The sequence below is a fragment of the Prorops nasuta genome, unplaced genomic scaffold, assembly GCF_024137725.1.
Source record: "Prorops nasuta isolate Cenicafe-Biocafe unplaced genomic scaffold, Cenicafe_Pnas_1.2 PNAS00021, whole genome shotgun sequence".
Taxonomy (NCBI): Eukaryota; Metazoa; Arthropoda; class Insecta; order Hymenoptera; family Bethylidae; genus Prorops; species Prorops nasuta.
Window position 1 is genome coordinate 4,171,524 of NW_027116818.1, and position 16,186 is coordinate 4,187,709.

The window sequence follows — 16,186 nt, forward strand, 5'->3', positions numbered from 1 at the left end:
GGCTTTCAAGAGCAGTTTTGTTTTAATGCTTTTGTAAATTATGATTCGATGAAGGAAAGAAGCATTCTCGAGCAGGAACGAAAGTCGATATTAGCTTTATAGGTAAAAGGATGCAGCGAGGTTTCCCTTAATCGGCTCAAAGCGTGTCAAGTGTATATGTATATATGTAGATATATACATGCGTGAGTGATGTATTAACGCGGATTACGCAGCTAGCCATGGAAATTATCAGCGAGTAATATAATATACGTGGAAAATATGAAAGCGGAAAAGCGTCAGGATACGCCCACAGATTTGCATGGTTTAACTTGCACACTGCTGCTCTTTTGACAAATCGACTTTTGCAGTCGAACGAGTGCCTTGACATTTCCGCCTCCATGAATACCTAAAATACTCTTCGTCTCTGCAATGATGCAGATTCTAAGTGACGATAACTCCAAAGTCTCCTGATCTCCATCTTTTCCAACAACGGAAAACGACAATATTTCCTCGAAAAGTATAGTATTCGAGTATATTCTGATATATATAATTGAGGAAATTATCTTACAGTGGTGATTTCTTTGATGAAAATTCATTCCTCCTTCTCATCATCTATATATAAAATAAGAAGTCTAGTAGTTTGATCCTTGAATTCTCGATATAAAATTTGTATATTTTGTACGAACGCACCATCGATATACGAGCACTAACTATAATCTCTCGAGATCAGAGGGTAAAAGCGAGACGCTCTTGCTGGCCTATATACCATCGTAGCATATAAATAAAAAAACTTGAGAGATTAGCGAAAAATGCATTCCGTACCCTTGGCTATCTCGTTGCGATCCCAGCCTGTAATATCTAAGACAAAACCCCCAAGGATGGAAAAGCGAGAAGACCCTGAAAACCCGGAAACTTGCTTCTCGATTAAAGGTACAAGCTGGCAGAGTCGTTATCTATTACTTGAATAAGATGGAAGGAGAAGAAGAGTCTTAGAGGGAGAGAGAGACCTATAAGAAAATTCGTTTCCTCGTCAAGCTTCTCATCATGCAGCCCTTTGTCTTCTTTTCCAACGAGCGATCCAAAGCAATACCGAAATTGTTACTTTGAAAGGAATCAAGCACTGCTACGTGACGCTCTCCTCCTTCAATTCTCTCCGCTGAAATTTACCGACGTAACGAGCTTGCTAATCGAGCAATTTCTAAGTAAGCTAAATTCTCATCCACATCTCCCAATTTATACCTCGTACCGCTTGATTGAATCTCTCCAAAAACTCTGACGCTCCAATTATTTGACTCGTCTCGGCTGCGAGTGAAAGTGAAAATAAACTGGCTTAGTACGCGTCGAGGGGATACGTCTGGGAGGGAGATGGAAAAAGAAAAGAGGAAGAGGAAGAAGAGAAGAAGAAGAGGAAACGTAATAGTTATCCGGAATGGGACGTTATACGATAGTTAATTTACATAACCGTGATTCCACTTGACGATATCTTTCTAATTTCTCCATAGGTTTTCGTTTCTCTCGTACCAGAATTTCTGGTATTTAGGTAGGCCAGTGTGTCTTCTTAAGCACGCGCTCGCGCGCGCGCACACACACACACGAGGATTTTACGCAGATTCAAGCCATAAAAATCTGGAACAAGCGACCATTAGTAGAAAGTGCAAAGCATAAATGGTCGATCGTGTACAGGATGATGAGTTTTTGCTTAAACATTTGTAAAAGTAAAATACGCTGGGAGAGGTTAATGGCAGAGAGAAATAAATGAAAAATCTTATTTACAAAGTAATTATTATATATATATATGTATATAAATCTATTTACAATCGTAAATAATGGAGATATAAAAAAATACATACACGCTTGTACACGCGCAACGTACGACGAGAATAAAAATCATTCGTCGAACGTAAGCACTGCTCCCGTTACACGGGACTCCTCTCACGTATTATAAAATAATAAATTAATCCATAAAAAAAGAAGAACGGTAGGAGCAAGCGGACGCGTTTTATGGCATGGCAGTGTCACTGCGTAACAATGAGCATCCTTCCAAAGTTTCACGCTCTACTTGCGTTTGACTTATCTGCTGAAAATATCCTGATGTAAAAAATACCTGTGCAGCGCGAGTATCGACAGAAACAGATAATTTCCCTGCGAATGTCATAAATGAGAAATGTTAAAGTGAAATTTTTAATGAATCATCAAATAATATTTACGACCGAGCCAAGAGATCGAGCGTTCACCGAAAGTTTCATTTTCATCGAGAAGAGTCGTTGGGGTCACGATCAAGTGATTTCCTCCTCTCGTTATACCAGTTACAATTAATATCTTATTTATGGCCCCGTATACACATCAGTATAATATAGATGAGAAGAAGAAAAAAAACATGGGAATAAATACGTGTCTATTACGTAGCGCGACGCTCACAAGAGTTAATCTAGATTGGTCTTGTTATACTATACGGTCTATTAACATACTTCCGCGTGAGTAGCTCCGAGTTTGGTCTATTGTCGCGAGTAGAATCAAATGCGAAGGCGTATCGCTGAAAAAAAATGTAATTCCATTCGAGTTAAGCCGGTCGGTCTGTCGGTCGGTATCGTGGACTGGTACCGTTCTCGAAAGGACACCGTTAAACGAGAGACATGAACTTTCACCTGGCCGAGCGAAGGTTGAGGCTGTAGATCGGCAATGATTCTTCCAGGAAAGTGCAAAGCATCCGCTATATATCGGTGCTTCCGACGTTAACACACATTCGATAAGCGCGTGCGCGAGTACAACGTCGACTGACCTGATGACCCACATCGGTATTAATAGTGGTGCGTAATGCCTTCTCGTGTGAAATCCCTCCGACTCTTCGGATGCGACGAGCGCGTCGAGCGTTCGTTCTCCGGTGCACCAAAACGAGCGTTTGGCCTCTTTTGGTCTCGCGCTTGCTCGCGTCGTTGAAGGTCACCGCTGCAAACTACCCATACACGTAACGCAATTGTATAACGAAGAATTAATGCCTTCTTACCGTCGACGCGACGAAATTCAGCATTGCGATCGGTTGACTATTGCGCAACGGAGCTATTTGCATTCTCGTGACGAGTATGTACATGGATATTGCGATATAAATAAGTGCTATAGTGATCACAAGAATGTCGATGGCCCACTGTGAATGCTACGAATCCGCGTCAACTACACCGAAATATCCTGATCAATTAGAATATCTCCCCTCGCGCATGCTCGATGCTACACGCCAATCGGAATAAATTACTCGACGAAACTGACTCGTGACTCTGAACGACATATTTGTGTTCTTAAATCTAGCTTGCGATTGGCTCGATAGGTGGATGCGCAACCGCTCCTGGTAAATTATTGATATAAACTAGATATAGTACGTATATGTAAATATAAATATTTGCCTGATGACCGCGTTGAGCGTCGACGATCTTAAAATTACTAGCGATCGTTTCACGCCATCCGCTCTCGGATCGACCAAGAAATTCCATGAAATAGAAGGGATTGCGAAAACTGTGAAGGGTGCTCAAGGATATGGCTCTGGCTAACTTTCAATTAGAGTCAGCTCAATAACGAGGTCTTCTCACTCTCTTTCTCGCAGGAGCGTTAAATCTTCTCGCGCGTGCCGATATTTGACTCATCGCGTTACCGATACGTCAACCGGTGAATAATTATTGCCTTCTTTCCCCCTTCCACCCCCATAAATGGGAGTAAAGATTTGCGCAAGCTACGATCTCTCCAACGAGTATCAACTATAAAAGTGTGTTCTCTTCACTACAAAAATATCACCAGCGTCTACGGTTAATCTGATCGAGAACTCGTGGGATCATTCGTTTGGTCGAGACACTCCATATGTTTTCCATGGAAATTCTTGGTCGACCCGAGAGGTCTCATCTCCATAAACGCTTCAATAATAAGCATATTAACGATAGCAGTCGGATAAACTCGATTGATTTTGGTGTTCAGTCTGCCTATAATTTATGAGAACTATTTTCGCCATCTACGAGGATTTCGTTTTGCCACTGTCCTCCTTCTCTTTTACTGGCGCATTTGTGGTAGCTTGTTGTTCGTCCTTTGATACGGATCTCGTGTCCTTCTTCGTATCCTCGAATTGGCTGTTGAAGAAGAGCGCCACTTGACCCTCCTGAGCCGTGTCCGCGATTTTCTCGCTGGTCTGCGCGATCAATTGTTCGACTTCTTCTTTCTGCGCATCGCCGTCCATCACGATGAAATGTCCGTTTGGAACGGGACCACTGGCGGACCTCGTCAAATCACCGTAGACCTCGAGAGGTTGACCTTGAGGACTACCTTGGATCTGTATGCGATTTTCTGGTTGCTCTATGGCAGCCAATATGTCTTGCAAGAGTCCATTCGACAGGACGTGTTCGTGTCGGATGCTACCGTCGGAACTCTCGGTACCGAGACCGCCGTCCGCAGCCTGGATCTGAAGAGTGTAGGTACCCTTTGACCCCTGGATCTGGAATCCATCGTTTCCCTCGGCGGTCAAGCCTTGCGCGACTGCGAGAGCCTCGCTACCCTCTTGAGTCTTCAGGAACTGACTAGCATCGACCTCGTTGGAGCTCAGAGCCTTGCCCTGGCCATAACCCTGGGCCGTCAAGCTGGCCGTCAGAGCCTCGGCTGAAATTCCCTCTTCGTTCTGGTATATACTTCCGGTAGGAGCAACTACTGCTGCTGCTGTTTCTGCTTGGACCTGACTAGAAGCGGGAACCGGAAGTACGCTGGACACTCCAGAAGACGACGAGTGCACGTGATCGATATCCTCTGACTGAACACCTACAGGATTCCCGTAGCTATCCTTCAAGTCCGTCTTAGGCTGCTCGATATTTTGCAAGGACAATTGGTTGAACGAAGGAGCCTCGTAGGTTGTGCTCAGGGAGTTCGAGATGGAAGGGAGCGATGGGACGCTGTAAAGCGAAACTCCTTGACTTCCGGTTGATCCAGAGAAGCTCGTGGCATGATTTACGGTAGTCTGAAGACCCAGTTGTGGCCCGGAGCCTTGGAAGCCACAATCGTGTCCGGTACCAATTGACAAGGGAGCGACCACAGGGGTGCCATAAGTGGTTGGGAGAGTGTGACTGACGCTGTTGTAAAGGTTCCCGCCAAAACCTGTGGAAGTTGACACGAAAGAGGTGGCAGGTCCAAAGTTGGGAGCTCCGTAGGTTAACACAGGAGCCGGAGTGTTGAAATCCGTGAAACTCAGCGGAGTTCCGTATTGAACGTGAGGTGCAGCAATTGGCGAACTATCCAATTGGTTGGCATTCTTGGCGAAAGATGTCGAGAATGCTGCTGATTGATGGAAGGAGTGTGGCGCACTGAGACTCGGTAATTGTTGACTGGCGATGTTGAAGGGTGGTCCGTAAGACTTGAGTGGTAAACGTGCCGGAGGTAGATATTTGTTGATAGAATTAAAGATTCCAGAAGGAATAGGCTCGCGGAATTTTATGGGCTCGCGTGGTCTTGGTGGAACCAGAGCTCCTGGAATGGAAGGTGCTGGCCCATGTCTGAAGGATCCGTGGGGTCTTTGATGAGATGGTGGTCCATGCTTGAAGAAGGAATTACCGAAGGACGACAAGGATGAGAAGCGTCCACTCTGGGCTGCTGGGTATGGTCCATTGGGTGAATAGGAGTTCAACGGTGGAGCGCCATAGGAATCAGCTATCGATGGTGGTGATAATGGAACCGAACTACCAAAATCCTTTCCCGAAGACAAAGGTAGTCCATAACTGTCCGCAGGTTGGTTCACCGGAAGTTGTTGCAAGGACAGATCATCTCCACCGGAGAACGAAGCCTCTGCACCGAAACTATTGGAGTTATGATCGAAGGAGGAGTGACCAGAGCTGCCACCGTCCAAGGACAAGCCTTGAATATCCGAAGTAAGGGCTCCAGGTGTAGGTAAGAGTTCGAATCCAACGCCTTTGACGATAGACAGAGGTTGAACAGCCGGAGTACCATAATCCAAATTAGGTTTCTCCGGAACCTCGAAATTCTGCTTGGTGTCCACGTTGAGATTCCCTTGGTTATCGTGCTCGGAGTGTAATGGTTCATACTGGGGTAGTGCGGGTGGTGGCAGACCATTGCCATCCGACGACTTGTAGGACTCGTGAACAGATGTCTTAAGATCTTGGGCCTCGGGGCTATGAATAGGTGCACCGTAGGAGTCACTGGGAACGTTCGAATTAATATTCAAGGATCCTGACGAGTGAGATGACACCGAATCGTGGGAGCTGCTTGAACTTTCAGCATGAACATAATTTCCATTATCAGGTGGTCCGTAGTTATCAGAAGGCTGCTGGGCTTGTTGGGCACCAGCGATGGGTTGCCATCCATCGTACTTGATATCCGGAGGCGTCGGAGGTGCTGGGACACCTGGTGGAGGAGGCTGCGGAGGAGGACCATAAAGATCACTCGGTGGTCCGTACTGAGGTGCTGGTAGCGGTGCCGGAGGTGGACCGTACTCGTCCTTGGCGTTGTTGAAGGGAATGGCTAGCTTCTGTGGCGGCGGTCCGTAAGCCTCGATCGATATGGGAATCGGTAGTCCGTGTCCGGATTTCGGTGGGCCATAGGAATCCACTGGCGAGGACTGAGGCACGAACTGGGGAGGTCCACTGAACTTGAGGGGAGGTCCGTACTGGGCTTTCGGTGGTTTGAACGAACCAAAGGAGAGGAGAGGTGGTCCATACTGCTGCTTCGGCGGACCGTAATGAAGTTTTGGTGGTCCATAGGTGGCCTTGGGTGGAAAAGGCACCGATGGTGGTCCGTAGTGTTGCTTAGGTGGACCATAATGAGGTTTCAAATTTCGTGGCGGACCGTACGTAGGTGCGGGCGATCCGAAAATCGGTGGCGGGAGCTCCGCGGGTGGAGGTGGGAATACCGGAACGGGACGGTGATCCCCGGTTAACTCTGGAGGCCCGTAAACTGGAGCTGGTCCACCGAAGCCACCTCCCAACGGTGCTCCGTATTCTTCGGCAGGCGGTCCATAGACGTTGCTTATCCTGTCGGAAGCTTTGGACTCGTTCGTCTTCTCCTCCTCTTTATTCTCCTTTGTCGCTCCTTTATTTATCACCGCGAAAGCACATTGACCGATCAGCAGCACGCACAGTAGCGTGATTCTCATCTAAAATCAGAAGGAACAAATCCTGGTATAATCTATACGAATATATGATTTTCTGGTTGGATATTTCACGCACCGGTGGGCCATCGAATCACCATGGACAATGTATTCAGAAACGGAGTTTTTGAGGAAGTCGTGAAAAATCGAATTCCTTTATATGATTACTCGGCGCTCGCTTTGGGAATAAAAATTAATCTCGCTTTCGAAAGGAGCGATTTGCAGGAGACTCGCTGTCCCGGTTTTAACGGTAGAGAAAAGCAGCGAGTCTATGAAAGTGGATGGTAAATCTTTATTTATGGGAGGAGAGGGGGGAGGGGTGAAGGAGGAGGAGGAGGAGAAATATTCTGCATCTTCTTACGAGGTCGTGAACGTTGGGCACTTGGGTTAACTTTCTCGCGTTTAACCGTTCGGTATGCTCGTTTCCAGCTGGATCGGAATGGATCGGAATCAATTAGCTCATCGAGCGAATTACACCCTGGTGCATGTTTGTGTGAGTACAAGACTCATCGCAGAAACTCGACTTGAGGCGCGCAACGTCTAACTCGAGGAGGCCGTGGGATTCTCCTGCTTAATCTCTCATTCCTCTCCAACCATATGTGAAAATTATGTAAACCACGGATTTGCTCACAGCGCGTACAAAAAGCGTTTACAATTGAGTTTCAGCTGCTCGGAAGAGTCGATCGTCCAAAATGTCGCAACGATGAGGATCCACATGCACGCAAAGACCCACCAGCTCACAATGAGAGGTGCACTGAGAAGATTCACGCGACGTAATTGCATGGATTATAAAAAGTGAGGAGAATCAGAAAAGGTATTTAAAAAAGAGAAAAAGAGAGAGAGAGAGATAGAGTTGCGATGGTCGTTGCAATGTCGAATAATTTAGCGAGTAATTTGTCTGAGAAACGATGATGCTTGCGGGAGGCGATAAACGGGGATATCACGCGCGCGTATAGCCCGTCTGAAATCTAGATTATATGTAAATACTTATATATAAGTTGCAACACATCTCCTGCTTACGTTACATTTGCTCCGTTGATGAAACTTACGCAAGTCCTTTGACTGCGTTAATTTTCAAAGATTACAACTTTGAGCGTGGGAGGTTTTGGGTAAAGCCGCACGATAAGTTCTCGTGTTTAATTAAGAAAAAATCTCGGGAGAAAACTTTAATTAATGTGTAATTAGATTGGCAAGATTATCGGGTCTCGGTGAGCTTTTCTTTTCTATATATGTATATATTTAGCCATATATTCCGCGTGGTTAAAAATGTCAAGAGAAATAAAGTCTGGCAACCTTGCCGTATGTCAACGTCGTCAGAGAGCAACGTCAAGTGCGCTGAAGTGGCACGATGGCCGAGATGCAAGGCTAACATAATAAACCGTACTTTCACCCAAGCAGGACCACGAGAAATATCCGGGCGACCTGCGATTCCGTATTCGCAGTTCTGCAGCTGTGAACCATGACCATCGAGAATCATCGAAACACAATAGAGCGAGAAATTTATCGATATAAACCGATTGTTAAATAGAAAATTTATTGTTCAACGCCGCTTCACAAATTTTATTATATGTATATACCATTGTTGCACAGTATCTCTCTCTCTCTCTCTCTCTCTCTCTCTCTCTCTCTCTCTCCGAACACTGGAAACAATCAGCTCGAGACAAAAGCCGCGTTCGTACTGATCACTCGTGCAGCCTGCACTGCACCACTCCCAATTAGCATAAGCATTCGCTTACCGCGTTGCATCGATAATGAAACGCTGAATTGTGATAGTAATTTCAATCTAACGTTATACAGGATATAAGAAGTATCAAATGTTATGAGAAGCCGTATAACACACACACACGCACACACTATATATATTTTATATATAGTATACTCGAAGAGGAACGACATGCGGTCGTGAGACTCGAAGAAAGAAGACGTCTCATTAGTCTCGGTAGGTGAAGCATGCTACTGACTTGGATTCTCGTTCACAAAAGATATCCACTGAATCGGAGTACAAGGATGCGGGCAAAATTATTAGAAAGTGTCAAGCGAACACCATGATTTATTCATACACACATAATTCCTCCGCAAAAACCGAGCATTTGCATTTAATTAAAACGTACGAGGATTATTGAGAAATAATTAACCAACGCGTTTGAATCAACTCAACGAAGATTTCAGGACAAAATTGGTGGGGGATGATGATGATGCATTGTTAGAAATCTGTGATTTTCCACGTTTGGCCTCCCTCTCGATTTCTATCGATAGGGAAATAAGAAGCACCTCGTTTCGTATCCGTAAATCGATCCGAGAATTTAATAGGCAGATGCACAGGAAGAATTTAGTGGAGGAGAAAATGACAAGAGAATAAAGGCGAAATAAGGAGGGAGGATAGAGAGAATCGTAAATGGCTAGGTATACATGTGTAAAGAGTGATTTCTGTTTCCGTTTGCAAAGTGCGTCTTTGGTGTGCGAAGGTGGTGCAGAGTGGACAGAGTCATCGTGGTCTCGCGTGTCAGACAGATATAACGTTTGCCCGTACACGTAGATAGGTAGGCAGTTAGTCGTAGGTCGTGTTCGAGTCTAACTGGCAGGTGAGTACACGAGGAAGTGGGGACTGGGTCAAACGCCTTCATGCATAGTCATGTACTTAAATCACGTACACAAAACGCTGCAAACGTCCTCCCAGTTGCACTGATGATACCTTTTCTATATTCAAGCGACCCAACACTCTCAATTACGTTCGATTTGCACAAGAATTCCTCCTGATAAATATATTATCAAGTTTACTATATATATATATATATATATATATATATGTGTGTGTGTGTGTGTGTGTGTATATAGTTTACTCTGAACGATAAAGAAATGCCAGAGCAATAGCTACGGGCGGAGCGCGGTAAAAATTCACTGAAATTCTGACATTACATATAGTATGCTTATATATATATCGTATATATAATTATGCGGATTGGTGGAAGTTGAGCTGTAAAATATACGTCATAGCTGTAATATGGTAAACCGGGCGTTATCAGGTAGCGAAGCGATGCACCGTGAAAGCACGTAGGCCATTATTAATTTTGCTTTCTTCCGGATGACTTCCTTCTTCACGCTTCAGTCGGCAGAGGCGCACGCGCACGCCAAATTACTCTCGATTTCGATAGGAGACTAAGATTACGACGAATCGCTCTTATCCGATCGCGTGGCCCAGCTAGGAATTCGCGAGAATCACGCTCGATACGACTCGCCTTTCGGCGTCATTATCCGGCCAAGAATCGCCGACGTCGCGTCGCTTGGAAATGCAAATTAGTCCCGTTCCTTATTCGTTCATCGGGACGCGGGCGTGCCACAAAAGCCCAGAGAGATTATTAGAAACGCGCAAGAATGACGCCCCGTGCCAAGATGTTATTGTTTCGTTCGCGCCGACAAAGAGCACAGGTTCGATCCAGGAGGTAAATTGACGATTATGCTAAATCCATAAGAGGCCTGTCAGATTCTTCGTGCAGCGGGAGAGAAGCGTTATTTTCTTCAGAATTCTCCGCAAGTCTCTGTATATATGTACAGAATACAGGAGTGTGTGTATTGCGTTATAGGTATACTATAAATCCGTGAGTAAGGGTCGAAAGATTAGTGGATGGGGGGAATTGTCGAGGATTAACGGGTATCAGGCACCGATAAGAAACTGGCAATTACTTAATCTTAGCTGCAGAATCGTCGTGGTGCAATTATATCGGTATAATGAATATGGTAGCACGGCACGCGCCATCCCCTCCCATTAACGACGAGATTTATTCATAGCCAGGTGTAATGTTATTTCGGTCGAACCGGTTATCGTAAGTGGTCACTCTCGTGCTAGGACCTATTTTATATTTTATTAGTATTTTTTTTCCTTTCTTTCAAGGATTTCCCCCGATAAGCTTCCCCTTATAACTCAACCGTTGACCCTCATCACTTTTAAGTTTCTGAATACATGGTTCGTGTGCGCGATTTTCGTTTCTATATATATACGTTAGCTCCTTGAATCGGTGAAATCAATCGTGCTACACGCTTGTTTTTTTTTTGTTTGCCAAAGACAATTTATATAAGACGTTGAACGAGTGGATGCACTAGTTTGCGAGATATACATGGGTACGAAGAGAAAATCTGCAGAAAAATCACGATGGACTTTCTCCGATCGAAGGTGAAGGCCACACCGGCAACCGACGCAGCTTCCTCATCACCTACCTCGAACTTAGCCATGACACGGTCGAGTCCTGTGCTCGGTCCACACAACAAAACACAAACACTGGACGTTGATCTCAGATATACAGAGCCGGGGATGAGATTTTCAATGTCACGGTCCACTGATGACAATTTTCAGGAGGATCGATTTGAAGTGTAGGGGATGTTAGAGTCCTCTTGTGGAGAAAGAGAGAATCACTGGTCGACGTTCATCGCGACATTTTTAGATCCAGGAGGAATCGGGGACCCACGGGAGGGTCGCGAGTGCACTTAAAAAATGTCCAGACTCGTGCGAGGCTTCGGCTTATATAGACTCTGAACGGAGCAGCGTGGAGAAGTCTTGGACTGAGCCAGGTGAATCGTGGAATAAGGGGGTCCGGGCTCTCTCACGGGAGAGAGTGAGAGAGCGAGAGAGCAAAGCGGGGAAGGGGAAGCGTAGAGCAAGAGTCAAGAGAGGCAAGCGAGAGTGAGAAGGAGGGAAGGAGGAAGGAAGGGCCAGGAGAGGGGGTCCTCCTCACACGTCGTTTAAAAATTCTCTTTGTAGAGAAAGTAGGCTAACCCTGTCTCTCCTCAGGCTGCGAGAGCATATCCCGGGAGAAGCTACCGTATAGTAGAGATGCGCCGTGCGCGCCGACGACGACGACGACGACGACAACGACGACGACGACGACTATCCCCGAACGAACCCACGCTTCATCTCCCTCCACGCTTAAATTCTCTCTCCTCGATCGCCCCGACGAATCTCTTCTCTCCACTCGGCTCTTCTACCTTTTATTTATACTTCTCGTATGCAAATATTCCTACGTCTCTTCCTCGCTCTCTCATCCTTGTGCAAACAATTTTTCCACCGATCACATTCACCGACATCCTGTTGGAACACCTATTATTGTACCGGCAAGCGAGATTTTGCGTAAGGATCCGCAATACAGCATATCGAAGTTACCGCAATCCCTCATTGCAGAGATTAACCGTTGCAATTTCAACGGAATCTCGTCACGATTGAGAGGAGTGTGAGTATGCACGTATATGGCTCCTCTTCGCGCGAAAAACCCGAAAATCCTTCCTCGTGATTTTCTCCTCTCCATATATATCGATGCACGGAGATTTTTAAAGTTCCTCTTCTCCTCGTGTTAGTGTCGTTGTCATTATTATTATTATCATTGTCATTATTATGAAGTAGCAAGGGACAGAATGGCAGGGTAAGATTTCCACGGAGGAACAATAAAGTTGGAAACGACGACGCTTTAGAGGCCAATGCGCGCGCGAAGCTTTGAAAACTATCAGGGACGTTCAGGCGGATCAGGTTGGTAGCAGCTGCGATTTTCTCCGGCTGCACAATGAAACGGTGAATCGCGCGGCCCATTTCTCAGACTTCCGGGAAAAACTTGGCTCGGTCAGACGAAATTCTTTCATTCGAATAATTTCGTTGGCCAAGATAGAGGAAATTCCGAAAGTGAGAAAATTGACGCGGATTTGTTTCTCACGTTGGGGTCCAGCAGCGAGGCAGCGAAGGAAATGTCTTATTACGACGACGACGGTTCCTTTGGTGTCTCGCGGCAAATCGACTGTCGGCTGCGAATAAAATTTACAACCCATTTGCGACGCAACTACACCCGACGAATTACGTATGTCCGTCAAGCACGATTTTTCTCAAGCGTGCAAAACCGTGATTTACGTTTACAGCCTGTAACCTAAGCATGGTAACGATGATAACTATCGTGATAATCATAATAATAGAAACCAAAGGGAAACCATACGACTCCTAGGGGATGCACCATAAATATAGTAATAATATAATTTTTCTATAATTTATATTTACGACACGCATTCGCCGAGCAGGCATTTTCGTCGAATAACTCGCAACTCGCTCGTTACATTACACCTACCTTTTAATATAACATTCGCGTAATATTTGGACATTTTTCTCTCTACGATATACAACCTTTTTTCCCTCAAATTTATTCCTCAAAAACTCAATCAAAATTTGCCACAATATTATACCTTGCAAATTTACATTCCTCGCGTATCTTCTAAGCCCGCGATGCAATGCTCCGTTTTACGAGGAAAAAGTAGCGTGTGTTGGAGGAATTTTCGCGACTTTTAAACGACCATTTCTGATATTACACACTTATATTACAGATACTACGTTATTGGCTACGTGAGCCGAGTGGCAAGAATCGTCGGAAAACTCGTGGTGCGCGCAGCATACGCGTGATCACGCGTGCACTTTCGCTGCTCTATACAGATACCAGTCACTGCGGTAGTTTCCAAAGAAACCACACGAATCGCTTTTAACACTTCGCAGTCGAAATGGCAACAAAAATCTGCGACGTTTATGTCTGCTCCATGGATTTTTTTTGTAAATTGCACGTTTGGTAAGTTGTACGAGAGGTCAAAGTTCAAAGATGATGGATACAGTCGAATATGTTTGGGTCGATGACTGTACCTCTGTAAGATGCGCGGTGTTTAAAAGAAAAATAGGGGGAGGGGGGAGGGGGGGGGGGGTAAGCAAGTTCGCTTTCGCGAAACGCGCGCATAAAACGAAAAAGTTTTCGTGCACAAGTGATCTTGCTCGCTCGCTCGCTTGCGAAAGAGAAAGAGAGAAGCGAGATCCATTACGACGTCATCAATGATTCACGAATGAAGCGTCGTCGTCGCCCTCAGGATTCGGCTCGACCGACCACGAAATAACGAAGCGAATAAATAAACAAGATCCCAGGGAAAACTCTGTCTCCGTGTTACGGCAAAGCCGCTTTGAGCCTGCTCTATCTGACTCGTCCATCCATCAGCTCGCAATTAATTGCTCGACAACTGTACCTTTTCTGCACTCTTTAAACACCCCTTCCTCCAATCAACCCCTTTCCCTCGAATGCTCGTTAATTCCACTATCAAATCAATTATTAAATCCCTTGAAATTTTCAGTCAAAACGATCTTCCTCCCATTTGGTGGTAATTTTGTCAATAATCAACTTTGCACCATTTTAATATTTATGCAAATCTGTTCGCTTTGTCCGTTGTTGTTTTTTTTCACCGGCAAATCTTTATCATTTATTTATAGATCGGATTTTGGAGAATACTAATTAATCGGTAAAATCAACAAATTGCCCGTGTATCGATCGTATCCGTCCGTTTATTATTGGTAGACGAGCCTCAATCTTTCTCTATTTTTTAACTCTACATACGTAAACTCTCTGCTCGGTTTAAACAGTTGATTTTTCTACTTTGAATCACCGAAAGTGAATCGATGAATTTTTAGGTAGATTTTTCAGAGTATCACGAGGAAATTTTGATACTTTGGGAAAGTGCAAGTCGTTTGGGATTTTTTCTCAGTTCCGCTTCGATTTCATTCGAGCCAGAAGGTCATCGACCATATAATCTACGTAATTTCATCCACAGCTCCCGTATCCTTACTAAAACTATAACTTTCGACCCGAGTTTCTCGCATTTCGCCAAGTTTGGTCTTTGTATATACTTTATATTACCGCGTGACACAGATAGCTTTATAATTTTTCACGAGAGAAAATTCTCTCGTATCAAAATGTGTAAAATTCGCCAACAATCTTCTTTCTCTTCATCACAAAAGCTTGGATCACTCGTGTAATTATATGTATATATATAGTATCCTCACACTTAGTTTCATGGGTTCCCTTGAGACGCAATTATCAACAAATCAGACCCACTTTTTTCCTGATTGGAATGAAGCAGTTGTGCCGGGAGACGATAATTAAATAATACCAGCAATTTGAAGGAGTTTCGCTTACTTAGCATAAATAAGGAAGACATCTGAAAGTTTTACTACGCGATATGACGATTGGATTAGAATTTTATGGGAGAATCTCTTCCTCTCGTCTAAAATTCCATTTCACTCTCGGTACCTAATAATAAGTCCGCGCTAATAAGTGGTCTCATAAGAATGGTTAATTCCAGATTATGACTCTACGAGCTATCATCCAACGAGACTGCAATAAAACCCAACAGCTTGCAATCAGCATTCCTCTGAAAAACTCACTTCGACGAGGTGAGTACCAATATTTGCAACGTTCGATTTGCAACGGTTAATCTCCTCGATAGTCGCGACCCTTCGGTTATATTAATCAGAGGGGACAGTTTTTTCTCAAGGTTTTCTTTTATAGAGAAATTTGGAAGGAGAACATTGGTGATCCATGGTCAAGGTGAATGCTCGCTGTAGATTAAAGTTTTAGGGTCACGACGCGATCGGAATGCGCGCAGGTGCGGCAACGGCAGCATCTCACATCGGCCAGGTGGAACTTTCTTCTTTCCTTGCTCGAGGTCACCGATGCCGAAGGTCCGGAGAAATCATCGAACAAAGCCCCTAAGAAAAATTTGTCAGCTTGTGTATTAATTAAAATTGACGCGTATCACGGTGAAAATGAGCGTAAACACATCAGTGTTGTTGGATTAATTAGTAGAAGCCAGATATATTCGTTGAGATATTGTAAGAGAGATGATGATGAGATTCACTAATTCTATTTCGCTAGATAATTTCATTAGTCGTTTACGATGAGTCTCACGCGTGGTACATCGATAATTGGGAATCTGACAAATTTTGCCAAGTGCCAATCCGTGCCATTTATCATTGGTCGGTGGTTTGTTGCACCTGATATCCCTTGCTAAATGAGCCGAGCGTCCGGTGATTGCTCTATACTGTACAGAATACAGCTGCCTCGACTGCCAAACCTATTCACAGATATTCTCAAATGTTTCATCCTTCCTCGCAGTGTACGGTTCAGTCACAATCGTGACACTTGATGTGTCATCCACAAGATGTTTTTCGTGATATTTATATATGTAATAGATTATGTAATATTTTTTACTCAGGGAGGATACACGTGTTCCCTCATCAACTTCTTCAGGGTC

The 16,186-nt window shown here is 44.7% G+C and overlaps 2 protein-coding genes across 3 annotated transcripts in view; both read right to left on the bottom strand.

Moving 5' to 3' along the window:
* LOC136780933 (nucleolysin TIAR) overlaps positions 1 to 16,186 on the bottom strand; it is a 439,848-nt gene that overhangs the window by 395,178 nt on the left and 28,484 nt on the right. The gene's annotated exons all lie outside the window — the stretch shown is intronic.
* Positions 1,745 to 11,461, bottom strand: LOC136780884 (atrophin-1-like). The gene is made up of 2 exons (XM_066739464.1): positions 11,312 to 11,461; positions 1,745 to 7,105 (listed from the first exon to the last, which is right to left on the bottom strand). The coding sequence occupies exons 1-2, from the start codon at positions 11,324 to 11,326 to the stop codon at positions 3,971 to 3,973; spliced, it is 3,150 nt and encodes a 1,049-aa protein (XP_066595561.1). The 5' UTR covers positions 11,327 to 11,461; the 3' UTR covers positions 1,745 to 3,970.